Source organism: Leptonotus elevatus, chromosome 12 (assembly GCF_054856555.1).
Source record: "Leptonotus elevatus isolate MCC_2025b chromosome 12, RoL_Lele_1.0, whole genome shotgun sequence".
Lineage (NCBI taxonomy): Eukaryota > Metazoa > Chordata > Actinopteri > Syngnathiformes > Syngnathidae > Leptonotus > Leptonotus elevatus.
In genome coordinates, this window is record NC_141250.1 from 23,035,079 (window position 1) to 23,058,675 (window position 23,597).

At 45.5% G+C, this 23,597-nt stretch overlaps 1 protein-coding gene and 1 long non-coding RNA gene across 3 annotated transcripts in view; one reads left to right on the forward strand and one right to left on the reverse strand.

Annotated features, from left to right (window-relative positions):
- LOC147165086 (uncharacterized) overlaps nt 1-11,533 on the forward strand; it is a 30,035-nt gene extending 18,502 nt beyond the window's left edge. Inside the window, exon 4 of one of the 2 annotated variants that reach the window (XR_015096740.1) lies at nt 10,808-11,533. This is a non-coding gene — a long non-coding RNA (uncharacterized LOC147165086). The remainder of the gene's footprint in view (nt 1-10,807) is intronic. The other variant, XR_015096742.1, reaches the window with a different exon arrangement.
- On the reverse strand, nt 10,778-23,516 carry wdr3 (WD repeat domain 3). The gene is made up of 27 exons (XM_086091936.1): nt 23,463-23,516; nt 22,210-22,412; nt 21,928-22,137; nt 21,358-21,476; nt 21,117-21,195; nt 19,829-19,924; nt 19,629-19,742; nt 19,459-19,560; nt 18,536-18,627; nt 17,807-17,905; nt 17,345-17,575; nt 16,943-17,036; nt 16,734-16,835; nt 16,251-16,333; nt 15,959-16,097; nt 15,794-15,850; nt 14,972-15,072; nt 14,775-14,886; nt 14,041-14,175; nt 13,895-13,945; nt 13,428-13,493; nt 13,237-13,329; nt 12,928-12,978; nt 12,252-12,295; nt 11,952-12,080; nt 11,109-11,202; nt 10,778-11,010 (listed from the first exon to the last, which is right to left on the reverse strand). Exons 2-27 carry the CDS (start codon nt 22,381-22,383, stop codon nt 10,855-10,857), a joined length of 2,823 nt encoding a protein of 940 aa, XP_085948062.1. The 5' UTR covers nt 22,384-22,412; nt 23,463-23,516; the 3' UTR covers nt 10,778-10,854.
- Between the last annotated feature and the right edge of the window lie 81 nt (nt 23,517-23,597).

The window sequence follows — 23,597 nt, forward strand, 5'->3', positions numbered from 1 at the left end:
TGGCGTGGATCTTTGGGAGCTTTCCCCCTCGCAGCTGCCGCGGAGAAAGACGTCGGCGTACCCGCTAGCCGCGGCGCAACGACCCCGCCGAGGTTCTGGAAGAACCATCTGGTGTTCACACGCACCCGTGCGATCTTCAGGGTCAACTTCAGACGTTCAGTCAGCACACAAACGCCCATTTCAGAGTTAACTTCGAAGCGGTCCCCCCGGGTTTGGGGGCTTGGGTTTTCTGGTGGGGGTTTGAGCTGTTTTGCACATTGACGTTAAAGGCGCGATGAGGCCGCAAGGAATTCCGAGTTGTTCACGCAAAACGTTTTGCTCGGGTGCTTCCAGAGGTCACACTCGCTGCTCTCGTGGAGTGGAAGACACAAAAAGGTCGAGGCCGATTGCAGGTTCAATCGGAGGGGAGTTGACGATTGTTGGATTGCATAAAAAGAAATATATTGCAGGTGAAAATTGATGTTTAAGCATCAATTTGGGCCGCATATTGAATATATATTATATACTCTTATATCGTGAAATATTGCCCAATCCATTTTTTTTTGAACATCCCTATTATGAAGGTTATTGATTGTAGGTATGGAGCGGTATTGCAGGTAGGTAGATTGCAGGTAAGAAGAACATAGATATTTATGTACAGTAGATTGTTGGAATGCAGGTGGTAAGTAATGTAAGATTTTTGAGAGGGAATTTTTTGTTCTCAGAAAGTAGGTAGACATGGTCATGGAGGGTACGAAGGAGAGGTAGACAGAGGGAAACTGTGGCATTGGAGGGATTTATATATATATATATATATAGGTAGGCAGATTGTTGGATTGTAGGGAGCTAGCTAGATCGAAAGCTCATTAGATGGGTCAGTTGTAGGATGATTGATGGTAAGTAGAAAGGTCAGTAGGTCATTGTTTCGTAAGTAGGGGGCAGGTATTGCAGGTCAGTAGATTGCAGGCAAGTAGAGCATAGATATAGAACGTAAAGTAGATTGTACGGTAGGTTTGAAACCCTGACGTGGAATCTAACATTCTTGACTGGAAGGTAACAAATATCGTCATCGTTGAGAGTCACTCAACCTGGTAGGTCGATTGTTGGTAGTTATGTACTGTATGTAGTTGATGAGATTTTTTGGGTTCTTTATTGAACATATAAACACAAAGAAAACACATTACAAGTCTAAAATATGAATTGAAGTCAAAAGAAAACAAGAATCGGAAGAAAGAAAAGAGTTGATATGTTTAAAAGGGGTCGGAGGAAGTTCAAGACTTATCGAGTCCTGCCCCTTGTTCGTTTTATGTTAATAAAATAATAAGGTCGTGTATTTCAACAAAAGGAAATGTATAAACCTAATCATATATCGGTTTATACATTTCCTTTTGTTAGTTAAGTAGGTTGGTTAGAAAAGTGAGTAGGTAGTTAAATTAAGTTTAGGGCTTTGGTTGATGATTTAATCGTCACGTTTTGTGGGTCGTAACAACGCATGGATGTCATTCGTGTTGTTTTTGTTGTCACTCAACAATCGTTTGTCACGTGGACGTTCGCGTGCCCGCAAGCGTTGCGAACGGCGAACCAACACCAAAAACGGATTTTCACAATTTCAACTTGAAGCCAAACGCTGCCGTTTTTGCGCCGCTCCAATGGAGAGTGAGCGAGATGCGCCGGGTTCGGGATTAGCTCACAGCTGTCCCCCCCCGACTCGCTCTTCCGCACGGACGGGGTAACCTTTCCGTCCCCGGGGACGAGCGCCCCGGCGGTCCGCCCGACACCGGATCGGCCCCCGCCCCCGTGGAATTCCCGGAATGGCGGGACGGGCGAGTGTCGTCTTTGGACGGCGTTTATTTGCCGGCACTCGCTGATGAAAGGCTCGCCGTCAACTGCGTGTTCATCTTGCCTCAAAATTGTCGCCGCTTGGTTTTTATTTATTTTTTGCCAGCCGTCACTAGCGCGTAACTCATCCTCTTGCGCCAGCAATCCCGCCACGCCGTTCCTGCCGTCACAGAAACACGTACGCGCTCGACACCAATCTACCCCGCCTGCCGACATGAGATCGACCAATAATAAAAGATGTCCGACATCCTACCTGCCGACTTTCTCAGCCGTGCCTTGCAACCAATTATCATGCATTGGACCGACAAAAATGAGCCAGCAATCGACCTTCTCGCTTACAGTACACAATCTATCTTGGCATGATCCACTTCGTTGCCACAATCGACCTTCGTGCTTCCATGAAATGATACTGCCAGAGTTCTATCCCGCACTCGAACCTTGTCTTCCCTTCCAAACGGGTTTCTCTTTTGCGGTCTTCAAGGAAATTGTGCAGTCTTTGCATCAACTCGGATGTTTTTGTGTGTTTTTTACGACACGCGCGTGATGGACCGAAGATTTATGCCGCTGTGTCACTTTCTATTTTCGGACCCGGCCGTTTGGGAAGATGATGAAATGAAAAGAGCTGCCAGCGCGGTGAAATTGAGCCGCGGGATTCGCAGGCGAGGGGCTGGGGTGGGCGAGCGAACATTTACAGCCACAACATTTATTTGCCAGGAAAGCGTTACGCGAGGAGAAGCCAAACGCACAACGTTGTGGAGCACAACAATAACATTAGAGGGGGCGGGGCTGTTTCTTTTGGGCAATTTCATTGGATTGGAATAACGTTTTAGATACATTCTTCTTTTTTTTATTTATGGAGAAATAACCTTGAGGGGTCTTGAGTCCATTAAGAATTTAAAGTGAGTGGTGTTCCACAAGGTAACATTTTAAAACCATTCCTTTTTCCCTTTTTTTTTTTTTTAAATGTAGCGTTAGCAATAGTTGGTGTTCCTCAGGGTAAAGCTTTTAGGTTACTTTGTTTTCGAATAACATTTCAAATGGCTAAGGTAATGTTCATTTTCTATGAAGACGCCACTTTGTGTGGCATTCCTCAGGGCAATGGTTTAGGTCCATTTGTTTTCTTTGCAGATTTAACATTGGTGTCCCTCAGGGTCATGTTTAAGGCCCTTTCACTTGTCCCTATTCGGACCTTCATTCAAACTGAGCCACATTGTCCAAGGTGATAAAAGGAGATTTCACGTGATTATTTTGACAGCAGCGCGGTGGAACTTTTTGTCCTGGGGCCGAAAAAGGCGAACCAGGAGGGCCGAACGCAGGTACAAGGAAAAGAAAACAAAAGGGTAGACGCGACGGGAGGCCGGTGTTGTAGCCTGTGGACTCCGACATGTCACAAAAAGACTTCAATTGAGTTACTGCACTTGAGAGCCGAGAGAGGTGAAGAGAATTCCTTTAACTCAATTAAGCGCTAATGCAAAGCAGTCGCTGCAGACGCATTTCCACATTTCCACATTTCTGCTTCTTCTTCTTCTTCTTCTTTTGTGCCTGCGCGTTTCTGTGTGTTTGCATGGGGGGGGGGGGGGGGGGGGGGGGTCGGTTCAAGCAAGTGTTGAACCAAAAATGTTCATGGCTTACTCATAAACAAAGAATTCATTAAAAAAAAAAAAGAATTCAAAAATATTTCTTATAAAAAAGGAGAAATAATGAAATTTTATACAGTGCTTATTGTTATATATCAAAAAAAATTTGTTGATTTTTTAGCATAGATAGATAGATAATATATGGGAATTACTATGTAAAATATAAAACGTATATTTAACTTCTTCTTTTTTTTTTATATATTTCAGTTTTAAATATTTTCTTCTAATTTCCCCCCTTTATTTTGAAATGCATGTGCTTCCTTTATTACCAAAACTTTTTTTTGACAAAGCAGATTCTTTAAAAAACTTTTTTTTTTGTATGTATTATTTTGAACTCATATACGAAAATAATGTCTACATTTCTTACAATGAAAAAAAAAAAACTTCAAATACAATCTGACACAAAGATGTCATATTTTACAACTTTTTAAAATATATATATTTTTCAACTCTGATTCATATTTCTGAATGCACATTCTTCCCAGTCGGTCCCTCCAGCATTCACAATGTACGGTGGCTGTAAAAACAAGATTTTGTGATACTTAAAATAAAATGTAAAAAAAAAAGAAACCTTGTTACTTCATTTCAAAACATTTGACCTCGTAAAAATCAAGTTGCACAAGTGTGCACACCCTCATGGAGATGCGTCCATATTGAATCAGCCACATTCAAACTCATGTTAAATGGGAATTAGCACACGCCTGCCGTCACAAGTGCTGAAAACTCAGATGTTCTAGTAGCCTTTCCTGACATCTTGTCTTCTGGCATGAGCCGTTGATTTTAGATGCACTTATGTAAAGACCTTTTTTTTTTAATTTTCTTTATTTTATTTTATGGCTGTTTTTGTCCACATGCTTGCATTACATTACCCACAATGCATCCTGTTGACTGCGTGGAGAACTCCAACAATTTTTTTTCCTTTTAATGACGACGTTTTTACACACTTGAAATCTCCTCGGATTAGTCACATGACCGCAGTCTGGGCCCGGACTGGGTCGAGGTCAGCGGGTCATGTTTGGGCTGATGTTCAAAGTTTGTGTGTGTGCGTGTGCGTGTGTTGCATGGCCAGAAGGCTTCTAATGAGGCCCTCGCCGGAGCCTCCGTGTGCTGACAGACAACTTTGCCCCGGAGACACGCACACACTTTTGTGTTTATGCACGTGTGCGTGTGCGCGCGTTCACGACAGCCACTTGAAAGCGCATCACTAATTGAATTAGCTCACCTAAAAGTGTCTGAGGAGACAAAAGTGACGCCATGAGACGCACGCGTGTGAGCAAAAATGAAAGAAAAGGGTGCGAAGAAGTGAAGTTCATCAAACATTGAAATGATCAGCAAAATGACGGGTGAAAAAAAATCCAATGTGCTGTTGTTTATTCTCTGAGTGATTTGATTGACAGCTCGTGTCCTTCTGGGTGGTCTCCGTGCGTGTGCGTGCGTGTCGATGTTCGCTACTTTTCAACCTCACAAACCTTGAAAAAATATACGTATGGTCCGTGTTGGGCAGAAGGCCGCACGTGCAAAACTCTGCCTCGTCCTCACTCCGCAGGAGCTCCGCAGCTTTATGTCGCCTCAAGATTGGAAGTCTGGACTTTCTTCTTTTTTTTTTACGTTTCATGTCCAATTTCATTTTCATTCAATTTCATGTCCATCTCTGAAATTGGCGCCACGGTCATTTTGTTCCGTTTTCTAACATGAAATGGACGACACAATGGCTGCTCTCAACCCAAAATTGCCGACTTTCTGTTTCATTTTGGGGCGTGGCTCAAAATGATATAATTCACTGAAGTAATACAAATAATTCCCTGATTCAATATAATTGTGTTTTCCTTAACTTTCAAATGTGTCATTTGCAGACAACAATGAAGCACGATGGTTTGTCCGTTCCCGCGCAATCGACAACCGGCAGCCCGATTGTGGTCGTCGGTTCAAGTCCTTTGACGGCTGCCGACGCCCAAGTCGGTTGTCGTCTGGTTCCGCGGCTGGATTGGCGTCCGTGTCGGCGCGAGAAGTGAAAAATGTTTTTCTTGTTCGGGGGCTGAGCATGTGTTTTCAAGTGTGTGTGTGTGTGTGTGTGTGTGTGTTATTTATGAGGTGCGCCTCCGCGCGCTGGAAATCAGTCAACGGTCGCGCGGACACCGTTGATGGATTTTGCCGGGAAATAGCCAGTCAATGAAATTGTTATTCTTAGAGGGAAATATTGAGTGAGTGACAATCGTCTGACATTTTCTTCCAGTGGTCGGGACTATTATTTTTGCACGAGGTCTTTTCTTTTTTTTCCTTTTTTTTGTGTCCCCCCCCCTCATAGATTGAGTGAGTGTTTTCTCGCACAGGAAATTGCAAGTCTGTCGGGGGGATTGCGGCGCAGAGTCGGCCTCGTAAATCAAGACTTTTACGGCAGCCATCTTCCGCCGAGGGACTCGCGGACTCCATGTTGAGGCCAATATTGACAAGTTTAGCGTTCAGGTTGGCCTTTCAAAACGGTTTTGTGTCGGGTTCGAATTAAGGATGAGGGGTTAGCCTTGAGTTTCCAAAGTAGGGTTGGGTTGGTTTTCAGGATTAGGGTCGGAGGTCATGTTCGGGTTTCAAAATGGGGACCGGGTAAGAGTGGTTCGGTTTTGGGACCGCGTTTCAAACGACATTTAAGGATTAAAACAATTGGGATTTGAGATTATGATGAAGGTTTGCTTTCAAATTTGCCTTAAGTGAAAACTCTGAATGTAAGGTTAGCATTTATGATTAAAACGTGCAAAGAATGCAAATTGCGTAACACCGAATTGCAGCGATAGTGAAACTCACCTTTCCATTGTCTCTTTGCATAGTCTGACTGCTTTAGAGCGCCTGGTTGTCCGCCGTGAGTGTGCGCACATCATGATGAAAAAGACGGAAGCACCAGGAATGTTTTTTTTTTCTTCCCAAAGTCCAACTCGACCGCCGGTATGTGGACCAGGACTTTGGGCTGGTGTGATTTCTGAGTGCCTCGTTGGAAACGGAACGACTTGATTTCATAAACTTGGTGATTTGAAGGGAAAAAAATCATTTCAATTTGTCAGGTTGATCGACAAGACTTTTCTGTGCTGTGTCGCTTTTACAAGAGGTTCATTCTCATTTTGCAGGGATTTAAAAGTTGGGGTTTGTGTCTCAACTCAATTCCGGCCTCCACGTTGAGCCTTGGCGGAGGTCTCTCGGTGTTTCCGTCGTTGAAGTTATCCACCTGAGCACACTGGCGGGTTTGAGCAGGCAACGTCTCATCAGTCCGGCAGCAGCTTTGCAGCTTTTCAGCTTTTCAGCTTTTCGGGCTCGCCGGCCGCCGCCCTCGTAAAAAGTGTTTTTGGAGCAAAGGCGGGCCCGAACGCTCCGTTTTCTGTTTATTTTTGCGCCTTTATTGGGCCCGAATGAAGTGCATTGTGGGCCGGGAGCACATAGTGGCATTATTGTTTGGCTGAGAATAAACACAGGAGGCTACGGTGCGAGACTATAAAAGCGCCGGCAGGATAAACAGCCGCGGTGGCGGCGAGGGCGCGTATCCGATGTCTGTTTACGACCCGTCGTGCCAAGTGCGGCGCTTTCGAACTTTCGCTTTTCTGCTCGAGTATTTGTTTGGAACTTTGCAAAATGAACTCAAACCGTCAACCTGCTGCTCCTTCAGACTTTTTGTGATGAACATTTTGTGTCATTCAGTGCGACTGCTGCCGGCGATGTTCAAAATTCGAGCCGCGGACTTGTTCAATTTTGTGTCTTGTTGTCCACTAAACTTTGTGTTGATCAGTGAAATTGGTGTACGGGTCCGAATTTTGAGTTCAGGTTTGAAATTCACCCTTGAAACCAAAATGGTTGATTTCCTGTTCGTGGCTTCTTCCAACATTGCGGGGCGTCCTGTCATGATGGCCACGCCCACTTGGTGAAACGGGATCTTTTTGTTTGTTTGTTTATTGAGGCTCGGAAATTGCAAAATGGCTGACATTGTGCACGGGCCCTTGAGACTTTTCTGTGCGTTCTGTTATGATGGGACACGCCCACCAAATTTGGACTGAAACGGATTTTTCTGTTTCATTTTGGTCATTTTTTTGTGTCTCGTTCAAATGGAGTCCGCCCAATTTGGTGTCAATCTGCAAAAGTGCAGTCTGGGACAGATTGTTTTTCTTTTCTAACTATTGAAGTTTGGAATTTTCCTGCAAAGTTTGCTTGAAACCAAAATGGCCGACTTATTGTTGCATTTGAAACAGGCAGACTTTTATGCGCGTGTGGTCGTGATCGACGTCAGCTAAAGTGTCGCAACAATTTTGTCAGCCCAAGTTTTCTTTTTGACTTGAATCAATATTTCAAGAACAAGGACTGATTTTTGAAAACAATTCTGCGCACGCCGACGTGAAGCTCACGTGTGACGACTTCTTGTCTTGGCGCTCGTGTTGACCTCGTTACAGGCCAGGAGGTGCGAAAAAGGGTTTCCTCCGCCCCGTTGTGGGTCAAGTGCGGTTATTAAAACCGGTTTTGCTCTTCCGCTCACATGAGGAGGAGGCGTGATTCCCAAACCCCCCGCCAAGACCCCCAACACGTGTCGCGCGCTCGCCACTTTTTCAACAAGCCCTCACTTTGTTCCACAGGGAGAGAAAACGTTTGGAATCCGATATCCTCAAATGGAAATGCATTTTTCCCACACGCACAAAAAAGGATACGAAAAGAGTTTCAACCAATCAGATGAAGCCTGTCGCTCACGTGATGTTGTTGTCAGAGTTTACATGAGAAGTTTGCTTCCAAATTCAGACTTTTATTCCATTACATTTCTTGGGGGGTTGACCTTGCAATTTTCGTACCCAGGATCGGACCGCCATCACTGAGCCCCACGCGCTGATCAATTGTATATTTCGATTTGTCTTCGGGCAGATCGAGAAACCCGATTAGAGTTTCCGATTCGGGTTGGCCTAAATCATGAGAAGGGTTCGGTTTCCAGTTCGTGTTGTCTTCGCTTTAGTGTTTCACGGTTCGGGTATCCTCTAAAAACCGTTGGGTCAAAAATGGACCGATCCTCGAGATGTCTCTTTCAGCGTAAAACAAATCCACCAATTAATATTGGTCAGATCTTTGACTTGGGTCAAAACATTGCTTGGTTTTGTATACAACAACCCAGAAAGTTGGCTCCAATTGACCAATCAAAAAGTGGATCGGTCCATTTTTGATCCATAATTGGGTTATTTTGGACCCAACGGTTTTAAGACCGTATGCTTTGAAAATGTCGCTTTTGTGTGCGTTTTTTTTACGGCGCGTTGCATTAGCCGTCGCGTTTAATGGTGTCCATTCCTCTCTTGGTTGGCAATTCCTCGCCGCTGGCATTTTTTCTCTCCGACCCAAACGTAACGATTTGTGTCCCGCCGGCCAAGCAGCGAAACGCCTCAAATGGCGTCTGTGAGGACGGCGGCGAGCGCGCAGAAAGGAAACGACGAGTGTCGCGTCGGGTCGAGCGGACGCCTTCGAAAGGCCGTCACCTCATCACTCAAGACGCCGGCGGCCATGATGGAATTGGCCGCCGCCACCTCATATGTCAAAGCGCTCACAGCCGCGTCAACTGCCAGATGTGCTCGTTTGGAGAAGGGGGGGGGGGGGCTCGACACGCCGTCCAGTTCGTCACTAAATAAATACATGCGCAATTAAAAGTGACATTCTTCATTTCATTCATAATGTAAACTACATTAATTTTGTTGAACAAAGTCATTGAATATGCATAAAGATTGTAAGGAAAACAGAAGCACACTGGCTATTTATTTGTGCGACGAGAAATCCCGTCACATGGTTGATATTGTTGATATCATGAATATTGAATATTGGCGATGCAATTTGATTGATCAAGAACTGATTATTAAGAAATATTTATAACTGTTTTTAGACCTTATTCAACTTGAAAGACTTCAACCTCTGATTTCTGTCGTCTTCCATGAAAGCAGTTATTGTTGTTGTTGATTTTTCAAAATAAAACATTTGCAAACAGGCTTTTCTTGAAGAACTTTTTGTGGACAATTTTCTGACACGCTACGTATGAACCAAACCAGTAACTGAATCGTATAATCAGTTCATGTTGCATTTTCTGCACTGCCTGTCTTTTTTTTAATAATTTATAGAAAACTCAACAGAATAATCGATTATTATTTAAAATAGCTGGAGACCTAATGAATGATTGAATTAAGAAATACAGAAGTTGAAGTTGTTGCGTTCTTTCAGTACAGCCGGTTTCGAAAAAAGAGGATCAGAAGATGGAGGTCGAAGTCCATTTACAGCCTGATTCAGCATCCAGCGGAAGGAAGGAACGACACGACACCCACATCACTCACATCAACTTGATCTGAGGAAACAGCACCCGCCGTCAATCAAAACGCCACCCGAGAACCTGCATGAGCGCCGCCAGAAAGGAAGACGCACTTTGGAGGGACAGAAAGTACAAAATGGAATCGAACCCAATGCGAAGCCATCCTTGATCTTTCCACGGAACGTGCCGGAAAAAGGCGGAGCAAAAGTTGCTTCGTCATCATATCGGCAAATCATTTTCATGAGGAAACTTTGAAGCCTATTGGATATGTACGGATACAAACGAACGCGGCCTACGATTGAGCGCATCCGCACTTCCGCCGCTAAATTTGTATTCCTAATTCAGAGCCGGCCCGACTCGATGCACTCAATAGGAAACATGATATCCGCCTTAAGTTTGCACTAGTAGGCAAAAAAAGGGACACGAGCAGTCGGGGGGGAAATAAATGCTACTAGTTCCAAGAGTATTTCCACTTTCACACGATGCCAAACCAAGTGGACCAGTCAAGTGAAAGCCAAGAATGACATCTAGCGGCCATGCGGGGAATTGCGTCAGGAGGTTTTCATTCCGTTCGGTGAGACTTGAACAAAAGCGTCAAGCCCAAATGAGCTCCTTGGAAAGAAGATGCTGGCCGCGTCGAACACTTCATCACATTTTGGGCCGTTTCAAAGGATTGCTTCAAAGCTTGTGATGTGGAAAGACGGAATCAAAACAAAACAATCTTCCTGGCAAGTTTTACTTGTAAAAGGAGTTGAAGCGTGTAAAGTGACTTTCACGGCTTTCGTCTCCTCAAAACAGGTGAGCGATGATTCGAGAAAACCGTGGAAATAAACAAGAGGACCAGCGCGGTCATTAATGGAGAGCAAATAGTGTCAAATGGCGGCTATCGAAATGCATTTGCATTTTGCGCTTGCAAGTATGAAGCAAAAAAATCCACCAGACGACGCTTGTATGTCAAGACACCTCCGAGTTTCGCGATGGCGTCGTTTCAAAATAGGCAAGACTCGTTTTCATTTAAAACAACAAGAAATGTTGACATCTTTTATTGATATTGTAGAAAACAAGAGGAGAAGAAAATGGGAGGAGCCTCCTTTGCGCTGAGCATCAGGCGACGGCGAGGACGACCTTCTCGCGCTTCCTCCGCCGCCGCTTCTTGTCGGCCAGTCGGCCCGTGGCGTCGGCGAAGAACATCACTTCCTCTTTGCTCTCCAACTGGCGCTGGAGAAACTGCAGGGCGGCGCTGTTGAAGCCCATCAGGTCCTGGATGGAGGGAGGAGAGAAACACCAGGACCGCGATGATGATGATGATGATGATGATGATGACGACGCAGAGGTCAAAGTTGGAGTGGTGGACGTACGTGGATGTCTTGCACTTTGGAGAGCGTGTTGGCGCGCAGGTCGTCGATGACGGGGACGAGCTTCTGGCTGCCGCAGATCCGACCAAAATGAATTCTGACAAAAAAAAAAAACAATTGGGAGGGGGAGGAAAAAGAGGCGGGTTCGTCACTTTGTTGGGGGGGATAAATAAATAAACGCACAACTATTTTGTAAACTGTTTTTTTACGGATACAAAATATATCAGTTATAACACATTTTACTGATAAGAATAATTATTTTGGACTTAAAAATGAAATTTTCCTGAAACTTTGGCTACAAATCAAACAACTACGGAAAGAAAATGTGTATTATATGAATGAGATTTTTGATATTTGGAATAAACAACAAATTTGCTGACTTTTCAAAACAATAAAATAAACATGCATGACAAATTGTTCTGGTCATAAAATAAATAAATAAAACAACACAGATTATTACAACAAATTTTGCTGACTTGATTTAACTTATTTTTGTTGATATTTAAAAAAAAAAAAATCGGACTTTAATTTCAAATTAATAGTATGAAACTTATAGATTTATAATTTTAACAAATAATTTTTTTCCAATTATGATTTTTTAATTTTTTTTGCATTTTTATCTGAGGAGGAAATGCAGCAAAAAGAAAAAAATAATCTTAAAATCATGTGTTTTCTTATGAAAAAAACAACAGCAAACAAAGCGTCAAATCCCGCTTTGTAATGTGCTCATTATTGTGGCGACCGTTTCTTGTAAGTGTCCAGTTGTTTGGTGAGCGTGCGTGTCGGCGCGCTTGAAAGAAGCAAACGGCGGCGGCAGCAACGGCGGCGGCGAGCGCTTCAACTGACTTGAGCAGGAAAACGAGGCAGCGGCACACCAGCTCCACCTGCAGGCCCTGCCGGATGAAGCCGTTGAAGAGCTCCAGCAGCTCGGGAACGTACGGGAACGGCAGCACCAGCAGAGACACTTCAAGCTCGCTGGCAAAAGGACGACACCAAACGCGCATCAAAAAACAGAAGGACGCCAAACGGGACACGTTGGTTGGTTGGTTGGTTTTCAAGCACGCATTTCACCACAATTCAAGTGCAACACGTTTGATTGACTCCACTGTAACGCGGGTCACGCATTCTTGGAGAGCCGCTTCTCACCTGGATCGGACTTTCTTGACCACATCAAGAACGTAGCGGCTCGGCTGAAAGTGCAACACACACACACACACACACACACACACACAAATGAATAAGCGCACCGTTTGGAGAAAGGCCCGTGCGCTGGTCCAATGTGAAATTCAACCCAGATGAAAAATGCAATTACAGGAAAAAGGTGATGCACGACATTACATTCAAAACTTAATTAAAAAAAAGAAGAAGAAAAAAAGCTGTAACGGGGAGAAAAACAAGCAAAAATAAATACATTGGAAAGCGTAAAAGAAGAAATCAATAAAAGGGACAAAAAAGTCAGAAAAGTAAAGTAAAAAAAAAAGTTACTTCGGGGAAAAATTTGCAAAGAAAAAGAGAATAGGAAAAAAAAATACAAATAAGCAAAATGAGAAATAGGGAAAAAAGAAGCAAAAGTATCAATAAAAAGGAAATGTTTTGATGGAGATGAATATGATTTCAAATCAGAGCTGTCAAATACGCTTAAATGCGACATTCAAATGAGCCCGATTCGTGCATTGAATAATCGATAGATTGATGGATTGTAATAATTTTCCATAACACGACGAAACGAACACGAGAACGAGGTTTGACTTAAAAGTGGCCGGAAAAGATCAACGAGTTCCATTTCCGTCATCTGCTGTAAGAGAAAAAGAAAACCACTCACTGAAATGTTTCCGAAGGCCGCCAGGATGCGATTCGGTTCGGGGAGCGGCAGCTGCAAAACACAGCAGAAAGACGCGCAACCATCACGTCCACTTTAGCGGCAGCAGGCGGCAAGACGGGCGGCAAGACGGGCGGCAAGACGGGTGGCAAGACGGGCGGCTAGACGCAAGACGGGCGGCAAGACGGGTGGCAAGACGGGCGGCTAGACGGGCGGCAAGACGCAAGACGGGCGGCAAGACGGGCAGCAAGACGGGCGGCTAGACGGGCGGCAAGACGGGCGGCAAGACGGGCGGCAAGACGGGCGGCTCACCTCCTTCCCGGCTCGCTCGCAGGCGTACTTATGTTCTTCCAACTTCCTGTTCTCCCCGCGGAGGAGCTCCAGAGCCTCCATGATGCGTTCGGCCTGCCGGGCGGCCATTACACATTTTGGTCATCCTCGTTTTGCGTTCGCCGCATTCTTATGAACGACGCTCATCAGAATGTTACGCAAAGTCAACTCACAGCTTTGACCGTCTCCGCCGTTTTCTTGCCGGCGGGTGCGGCTTCGCCGGGAGTCTCTCCGGGCACCTGCGCAAGGAAACGGGACAAGGTGGGTTGAATGCTAACAGCTAGCCGCAGCGGAGCGGTCAAAACCTTTCATGCCACGCCCCTTTTGTCAGCGACTCAAGCTGAGCAAATGCAACACGCTAACAACTATGCTAACGTCTCGTCGGCGTCTCTCCGCCAGGCGTGTTGCCGCACGGGAAACACCTGAACATAAAGTTGCTTAGCCATCCAGAGGACGGGCAGAAGTCAAACCTTTTAAATAACACAAACTAAAAAAATAAAAATATGAAAACGACATTAAAAAAAGCAACAACTCAAATGAAAATTCCCAAAGTATACAAAAATAAGAATGACAATTTGGCAGGAGGTAATCAAAGCCGGCACATGCTAACAGATGCTAGCAGACCAAGATGGCCACTTACCACCGGAGCGTCACCTTGGGCCAGACTCTCCTCAAACTCCGCCTCTCGATCCTGTCAAACGAGCACGAAATAGAGCTGAATGACGACAAGCGTCGACGGTGACGAAGACGATGAAGACGATGACGAAGACGACGCTTCTTCCTCACCGTCTGGCGTTCCTCCTCGAGGACGATGGGCTCCCGCGTCCGCTCCCACAAACGCAGAGACTTGTCATGTGACGCCGACGCCAGATGGTCGCCGTTGGGGCTGATGCTCAGACACCACACCTCGCGATGGTGGCCCTTTTGGGGGCCGCGCACATTGAGACATTGAAAACGAACCTTCGCAAAGCTTTCGGACATTATGAAAACAAAAGATGGCCTTCGCCAAAGTTTCTGCTGGGAAAAAAAGCAAACGGGACAAAAAAGGCAAAAGCGACTGAAAAGGGAAAGAAATAAAAGTTGGGGGGGAAAAGCAGAAGACTAATGATTGTGAATCATATGCAAATGAGTTCGTCTGTTATCTCACACACAAAATGTCTCTCGTTTCTAATTCATTTTCTTCCGCCTCCCATTTATGACGGGTGTGATTCCACCATCAACCACTAGATGCTGGCACACAATTTTGTTTGAAAGTACATTTGAAAGAAGAAGAATGAAAACAGGAAGTATTTCAAGCTCAGCCTTCTTTTTGCTGAAGGTTTTTGAACGTCAAGTGCTCTTCAATCCTGCTTTTTACGCTTACGCCATTTATAATGTTCATCTTTGGCCAGCATTATTTATGTCGATTGTGAAATAATTCAGTCATTTTGGAGAAGAAGAAAAAAAAGCCACTCCTCATTTCCAACAACTTCAACCGCTTTTAACGACAAGGCACGTTTGCGTCCGAGACAAAAACTGACCTCCAAAGTCTGGATGTGTTCAAACTTGTCGGCGTCCCACTGCTTGATCTTCTTGTCCTTTCCCGCCGTGAAGAACAAATGCGTCTTGGGGACGAACTGCAGGAACATGACGCTGCCGCCACCAGAAGTCAAGTGAGACATTGGTGAGACATTCGCCAGCGGGCGGGGCAAGCGGGCGGGCTCAACGTGCGACCGACCTGTCGTCGTGCGCGAACATGGAGCGGTGGCAGTCGCCAAAGTCCAGACCCCAGATCTTCACGTTGCGATCCGCCGAACCCGTGGCCATCAGCGTGCTGTCCTGGGGGGGGAAGGGGGGCACCAACAACATTCTTTTAGTATTTCTGAAAAGGAAAGCTAACATTCGGCATCAAGTGTCCACATCTGCAACAAAATGTTTACACGACGTTATTTGAGTAGAATTCAAAACAGATGAAATGAAAATACAATATTCAAGAAAATAGTTGACAATCCTGCTTAGACTTGTTGAGATCACTTAAAAGTAACTCATTTGTTCCATTTGAAAAGCTTGACGTGTCCCAAAGACGTATTTATACGTTTTTTGAATGCTAGAGCATACAGAAGACTTTGATGCAACCTCTCAACTGCAAAAAACGGTGGAAGAAATGGTCGTTATTGCACAAACGGCCAGCAGGTGGCAGCAGAGCAAAAGAGATCAACCAGGGCCATGATGAAATATTCAAATGCCAATTGCTGCAAAACGGAAATAGGAAAGAAGAAACTCTCATCTTTCTTTTGGTAGCTTCCATGTTTTCATTGCAAGAGAACAACATTCGCGGGCCTTGCAAAAATCTCTCCAAATCCGCAATAAATGCGTCTCAATGATGTCAATGAAGAATGTGAATTTCAAACGTAATTCTGCACGCTATGAAATGACTCATTCCATTTGATTCACTTCATTCAACTTTGAAACGTTGCGTCCCCGCTAAGAAATTGAGGACAGAAAGCATTTCTAGAATCTCCTTCTTGGAATTGAAGAATAAACTTTTCATCAGACTCACGTGCGCGATGTCCAGACAGAGGACGGGCAGCTTGTGTCCGTACAGCGACAGGAAGAACTGCGCAGACGAAGAGACGAGTCGTGAGACGAGTCGTGAGACGAGTCGTGAGACGGGCGAGCGCGAGCGCTCCTCGTCCCCGCCCTCGTCCCCGCCGCCGACCTTTACCTTGAGCGTGTCCGCGAAGAAGACTTTGACGGTGCAGTCCAGCAGGGAGACGGCCAGCAGGCGCTGGTCGGGAGACAACTTCACGCACAGGACGTCTTCCTCCAGCTGTAACGTGCGCGCGTGCTTCAACGTCAGACGCCTGAAGAGAAGAAAAGAAAAAGAACATCGAAGAGGAAAGAAGAAGAAGAGGATGAAAATGGAAAAATTCTTCTTTTTGTAATATGCATGCCGGGCACTAGGTGGCGCCCTCAAAATTGTCTTGTCGGTATAAACGTCAACAATTGAAACTGACTTGTGTCCACTGGCCTCGTCCTTCACCAACTCGAAGTCCCACAACTTCACCGTCTTGTCCGCGCCTCCGGTCACGATGCCCCGCTGCGCACACACGCACACACATTGCATCTTGTCGTCACGCACACACACCGCCTCGTCTTTTAACGCAAACAACAAAATGTCGCGCACGTTATACGACGACCATGTCAGGCAGAGTGTCAGGAACACACTTCCGACATACATGATGTCAGAATTTTCATTTAGCGTCAACAATATTCACAAAAGCAAAAGTGACGAAATTGAAAGAAAGAAAATGAAAACAAAAAAAAAGAATCTGAGGGCAAATGCGAAAAAAGGGGGAAAGTAAGACAAAAGAAAGGAAATAATGTCGACGCGTAAAACAAGTTAAAACTGGAAAGAAAGAAAGAAAGAAGGAAAAAGTAGAAAAAAGTGCAAAGTCAAGTTCCGAGACGAAGCGGCGTCGTGGCGATTTTGGGCGTACCTGGTCTGGCGCCAGGCACAGGGACCACAGCGCCCCCCGGTGGGCGTCCACCGTCTCCAGAAGGCTTCCCGACGCCAACTCGAAGATCTGCAGATTCCCGCTCTGACGCCGGACACACAAAAGCAAAAACAAAGGCGCGATTGGCTAAGATGCAAGTGGCGAGGGGGCGGAGCATCACGGCGTGGCGTGGCGGGGGGGGGGGGGCCCACCTTGGTCCCCAGGATGATCTGCCTGTCCCCCGGCACGAAGAGGGAGCACAGGGCGTACTCGCACGCCATTGTTCGCACCACCTGCAGCGTCGACCTGAGGCGCAAAAACAAATATTTTCTGGTTTAATCGTCATTCCATTCATTTTGTGGAATGAGAGTTGCGTTGTTCTGCAAAAGATATCGTTTGCATTAGGGGTGAGAAACCACATTGCCCCTAAGTGGCCAAATCGGGTACAACATGAACAGCGCTCCCAATAAAGGCACACACAAACCAGGGCATTGAAATGAAATCGATTTGGGGACATTTCAGATCCATTCTCAATCGTACTAAATGCGAATGGATTTTTTTGGGCACGCCCCCAGTTTGAATCGGTTCCGATATAAGATGCGAATAATTGTGACCTGTTCCAGATTTTGACGGTGTCGCCGGACGCCGACAGCACGGCCAGGTTGTCGGAGCTGAAGGCCAGCGTGCGCACGTCGCTGCGGTGGCCGGCGAGCGTGAGACGCGCCGTCTTGCTGGCCGCCGCCTTGTCGCGCGCCATCTTCAGGCTGTACGTCTCCACCGTGTTGTCCTGCAGCAACAGCGCCACCTTCAGCTCGCCGCCGCCGCACAACAGGCAGTCGGCCCACCTGAGACCAACGAGCCGCTTCAGTCCCATCGGCGTCAAGTCTGGAGACGGCAAATCCGGGTCCGGAAAGCCACAGTTTGCCTTTAGCCGCAGGTGCTAGCTAGCGAGCTAGCTGGTGCTCATTTACGTGCTAGCTAGCACGAGGGGCTAAAGGCAAACTGTGGCTTTCGGGACCCGGATTTGCCAGCTCTGTCGATGCGCGTGATCCCAAACGCAGCGTTTGAGGCGTCACCTGATCTTGGCGGAGGCCTTGATGTTGCTCAGGCGGACGATCTCGTCCTTCAGCGTCCTCTCCACGCGCACTTCCTCCGCCGTCTCGTCCGCCGCCGCTCTGAAGCGGCAACGCGCGCATTCGTACATATTTGAAATACTCGTGTAAATATTAGACGAGTAAAAATACGCGTTCAGTGATGTTTTAAGAAGAAGCAAAATATATATATATATTTGAGAAGAACGTTTTTGGGGTAAGAAATACAATTGCATAAGAGAAAAAATACACAACTCCTTTTTTTTTAAATGCAAGTAATCCGTCACAACTAATTATTGAGTTTTGACTTGTGTCAATATTTCATTGCGTGACAAACTGAATGGTTCCACTTCATGTCAATTTATTTCTTAAGGTGACGCAAACTAATGACTTCAAATGGTCTGAATTCAGTTGGATTCATTATTGAATGCAAATATTTTTTTTTAGAGTTTGACCTGAAAGTTTTTACTTCATGTAAACCATTTTTCAATGTTGGGGCAAATAAAATTTTTTTTTAAAGGTGTCTCTGTGTTTTTTCCAAAATGTTTCCCCCCTTACAGCAATTAAAGAATAATCAATCTAATAAATTGAATTCAAAGTCAAATGAAACATTTTAGTTTGACAATAATAATAACAAAAAAAAAATAAGATTCAATTATCAACATGAATGAGAAATTTGACTTGAAATGAGCAAAGTAATATTTGTCTACTTACTTCTTTTTGGCTTTCTTGATCTTCTTGGCCATCCTCTTGCGGACTTCGTCCTCCGACAGAACCCTGAACAGCTCCAGAACGGCGTCGTTGCCCTGACCAGTCGCGGCCAAAATTCACATTTTCACATTTTGCCTTTCGCCGCAACAAATTCTGACAAATACATTCCGAGTGGACACAAAGTGTCAACGTGTGTCTGTGGCAATTTGGGGGGGGGGGGGGGGGCAATGTCTTTTTTTACTGTGCATTTTAGGGCTACGTGTTGCATTCGTGTGGGAAATGGCGTCGTCACCACAGCAACATTTTGACGCCATCTTGAGTCCGCTGCAGCCAAGAGTGATTGTTGCTTTTTTTTCTTCTGCTTTTGCTTTCTTGTTCCAAAAGGTCATGCGGGTTCGGCTTGCCGTGGCCACGTCAGGAAACGCTTCCTTGCGTCCGACGTGCACGGCCAGCGAGCGCTTCGGCGCGCGAAGCCGTCTTCTTGAGCCCTCTCGCACGCAAGCCGCTTACTCTCGCACGCAAGCCGCTTACTCTCGCACGCAAGCCGCTTACTCTCGCACGCAAGCCGCTTACTCTCGCATATCGCTGGACGGGTGCTAAAACATTTTGGCTTGACGGCAAACGAATGGAGGCGCGGTACCGGTACCGGTATCTCGTGCAACACGAGTGGGAAACGTTCTCCATCAAACAAAGTTCAAACTTTGGCTGGTTAACATTCGTCCGCATTTTGGTGGACGAATTCGAGCGTTTGTGAAGAAATGCATTTTCCTGAACAAAAATCTCATTTTCTTGGTGTTGTTCTGCCAAACGATTGCAATGCAAGCTGATTTTTGCTGGCGAATGACTTCAAAAAAGGTCAACGTCCTCCTTTGTATGGCGCCAATACGTGATTTTGTTGCGTGGCGGCGAGCGGGTTCGGCACTCACGTGACAGGCGAAGACTCGGGCCTTGCCGTCGGCGCTCAAAGACACGACTCGGTCTCTGGCCTGCCGCAGGACGGAGCCCGCTTTCTTGAAAGTCAAAATGCGCTGAAAGACGCCAACAAACATTCAAAGTGGGTCACGCGTGCCGACCCGCCGTAAAAGATTGTCCTTACGTCTTCCGGACTCTCGTCGGCGTCGTCCCCGTCGGCGTCGTCCCCGTCGGCGCCGTCGGCGTCCTCCAGCAGACTTTTGCCCTTCTTGACTTTGGGCTCGCCCTCCGCCGGCTCCTGGACGTCAAGACAGGCACGGCGTCATCAAGCGGCGTCCGCGGGGCGAGTGGACTTCCCCCTTTCGGGGTCGGGACCCGGCTCACCTCTTGCAGGAAGCCAATGTCCCACGCTCGCAGCTCGCTGTCGGCCGAGCCCGTCAGCAGCCGCCGCTCCTCGTTCAGGAAGGTCATGGCCCACACCTGATCACGCACGCACGCACGCACGCACGCACGCACGAGAACGACGCTTTGTATTTTGATGTCGTTTTCCTCCATCACTGTCATTTCATTTCATTTCATTTCATTTCATTTCATTTGGGAAATTGAATTACGCACGACACACGTTTCAATTACAAGGAATCAAAAAGAAAAGTTCCGAAAACGTAGACAGCAAGCGGAACGCAAACGGGATTATACAAATTATCATTTTTTTCTGTAGAAATATTTATTTCAGTTACTAAACCATTTAAATAATCATTAAAACCTAATAAACATATTTTTGTTTCATGAATTTGACTTCAGGCCTGATTTGCAATGTAATGTTAAATTCTTTTTTTATGTATTTGATAAATAAGAATCATGACTGGGATTAAAAAAAAATATGATCAACAATTATAGAATGCATGTTTGTAATTATTAAATTTCCAGCCTTAAATTACATTTTGGTTAAAAGGATCAAAATCATATTTTGACTTCAAATTACAATAGAATGTTGTGTGCATTTTAAAGACAAATATAATTATTACAAAATGATTATATATATATATATAAATATTATATTTATTTATAATCCTCCATGAAAATGTCCGTTTTGATGGCTGCTGAAAATGAAAATGAGAGCTGCCAAACAATGACATTTTTTAAATCAGATGAATCACATTTGAGAATTTTGCCGACAGCAATCGCGATTCATCGCTAAATTAAAAAGGCTTTTTTATGAACATTTTTGCCCGCCAAAGAGCAGATGAGCACCCGCTTGTGCGTTCATTCTTTCCACGTCCTCTTTTTTGTATCAGTTAATGACTCGCATCGTTTAAAATCCCGACCCTGACATTTTGACATGAACGAATATTCTTCGTGTCACACGTAAACATCAAATGTCTGACTCGAATGCACGCCGTTAACGTCAGCATCCGCCGTCGCGATCCTTTGATCGTCTGCGCTCAAAATCAATTGCGTGATTAATCTGCCATATTTTTGGTGATGAATTCATTTGTTAACGCTTTCATTTTGACAGCGCTCATAAAAATACAAATGTTTCCCCGATGCTGAAGGAGCCGACAAGGGCAAGTCATTTTGTACTTTGCTTTCCAACTTGGGAGTGAAAGTGCACGCAGGGGAAAAAAGAGCGCGGCGTCGTTTTGGACGGAAGTCGCGCGGCGAGGACGCTCACCTCGCTGCGGTGGCCCACCAAAGTCTTGAAGCAATGCTGCGTGTCCAAGTCCCACCACTTGACAAACGAGTCCTTGGAGCTGCCGACGACACACACTTGTATGCGGCGCATTGCAAAAGTCGACACACCCCATGCTCAAAACAATGTGCTTCTACGCAGGGGGCGTGTCTGCGTTGACATTGAAGCCAATGGCGCGTTCAAGTTCACGTTGAAGTGGCGCCGTTGCGATGCGAGGAGCTACCTGGTCACCAGCAGGTTCGTGTCTTTCAGCAAGAGCGCTTGCGTGACCTCGTCTTTGTGTCCCCGCAGTCGGTAGAGGCCGCACTCGTTGATCACGTCCCACACGATCACGTCCGTGTCCTGCCAGCGGGAAAAAAAAGGACCTCTTTTAGTCCATTGGTCCACAAAAGTCACCTTTCCAATAGCTTGTCCGCTAATTCTGCTCCACTTAAGCTTGATTTTTTTTTTTTTTGCCATTTATTCATCCAAGATACGTTGCGGAAAAAAGGGTTCCATAAAGTGAATCGTGATTGGACAAACGCAGAAATCCTAGCATGTGCTGCAAAATTGCTTTTCATTGACAACGAAGAGAAAAGGAAAAAAAAACAGAAGCAGGAACGATTATAATCTCTTATAAAAATAAATGTATTGTAATTATCAATGTTTTGTGCATTTTATACATATTTTTATGATCTTTTTAAAGTATTATTGCTATGAAAAAGAACAGAAAAAACAAACAAAAGAAATGGGAGTGTAAGAATAATCCACAAATAATCAAGCATGGGACGATGTTAATTTCCCCCGGACTGACCTTGGAGCCGGTGACGAGTTTGGCGCCCAGCGCGTCGTAGCACAAGGCCGTGACCGCCGACTTGTGTCCGTTGAAGCAGACGTTGCTCTCCCCGTTGAGCAGACTGAAGAGCCGCACGGCGCCGTCCTCGTAGCCCACGGCCACGTGGACGCCGTCCGGCGACGGCCGCAGGTAGGTCACCTCGTGTTTCTGACCCGCCAGGATCAACACCTGGAACAGCAAAGGAGTTACAAACCTGAGCGGGAGGTATCAAAAACTAAACAAAAAAGTTTTTCTTCTCGCCTTCTCCGCTTTGCGGGTGTCCCAGATGAAGACGTGCTCGCACGCCGCCACAGCCACGTAGCGGCCGCGCTCGCCGCCGCGTAGCGTGACATAGCAGATGTTAGCTTTCTGGCTGCCGATCACGCCGAACACGGCGCCCGCCACATAGCGCAGGTACTGCTTGGTCAAGCCCATGTTGCGCAGCCTCTAGGTGGCGCTGTTCCCTGTGGAGACAAACCACAGAAACCATTAAAAAAATTTGGACAAATACAGTGTGAGCAAATGTTGTGTTTTAATTACTTAATATTGTACTTCTGTTAAAAACTACTAAATACATGATTTGTGACCAAATGTAAGTATGTAACTTTTTGTGGACGAATATTTAGCAGCAACTTGCTGCAAACAAATGCAGTATTTTCAGTACCAGGTCAAAAAATAGTCATCTTTGTGATGACAGAAATGTAATATTTCACAATCAAACTATATTTGCTAGCAAAGAGGCAGCATTTGTCAACAGCAAGGTCATTGTTGATGACAAATATTAGACAGGCCTAACTGACCACAAAAATTATCCAGTTGGCCACAAAGATAGTCGTCACTGACAAAACGCAATTCAAACACAATTTGTTTTGAAAAAAAATATATAGAATAAAAAGGCAATTTTGTGGCCAATTATTACATTTGTGTGGCTAAATGTTTGTGATCAAATGCTAATGTTGACATTTTCTGTGCCCCAAAAAAACTGCGAGTAAAGTACTCTTTTGTAGAATCGACCACAGTACTTAGTCTACACGACAATAAGCCAAAATAATGAATCGATTTTTGAAACATTTTGAACGTACGGTAAACTGAAAAAAATACCCCAGCAAATTTGTGGCTGCGGTTGCCACATAACTACGATTAATTGAAGAGTTTTAAAACGTTACTCTTGTAAACAATTAATTGGATAAAATGCATTTGCATCGTTTAAGTTTAGTGCGCTACACTAAGCTACATTTAGCCGGATACTGACCGTTTAGAACTACGACGCCTCCCGAGCGGGCGGGGACATTTCTTTCACCAAACAAGCGTTCCTAACTCCGTGTGCCCGGCTACCACTGTACAACAAATCGCAACACATCGACACGCTGGTAACCACGTGTCGACCTTTCTGACTCGATAGAGCTCATTAAGTCGTACGCGCGTTGTCCATAAGATTGTCTGTGCTGCGGCGCAACTTAACTACCAAAGTTTTAATGAATGTCCTCAAAATCGAGGCTAGTTTTCGGTCTTACCCTGGAAAGCGGTCGTAAGCTTGTTTCGTCCGGTGTTGCCGTGAGGGAATCGCTTCAGACTACACTAATCGATTACAGAGTCATATCGGTATTTTTGACGCTCAGCAACGCTTTAAAAAAAATACAGTATATATA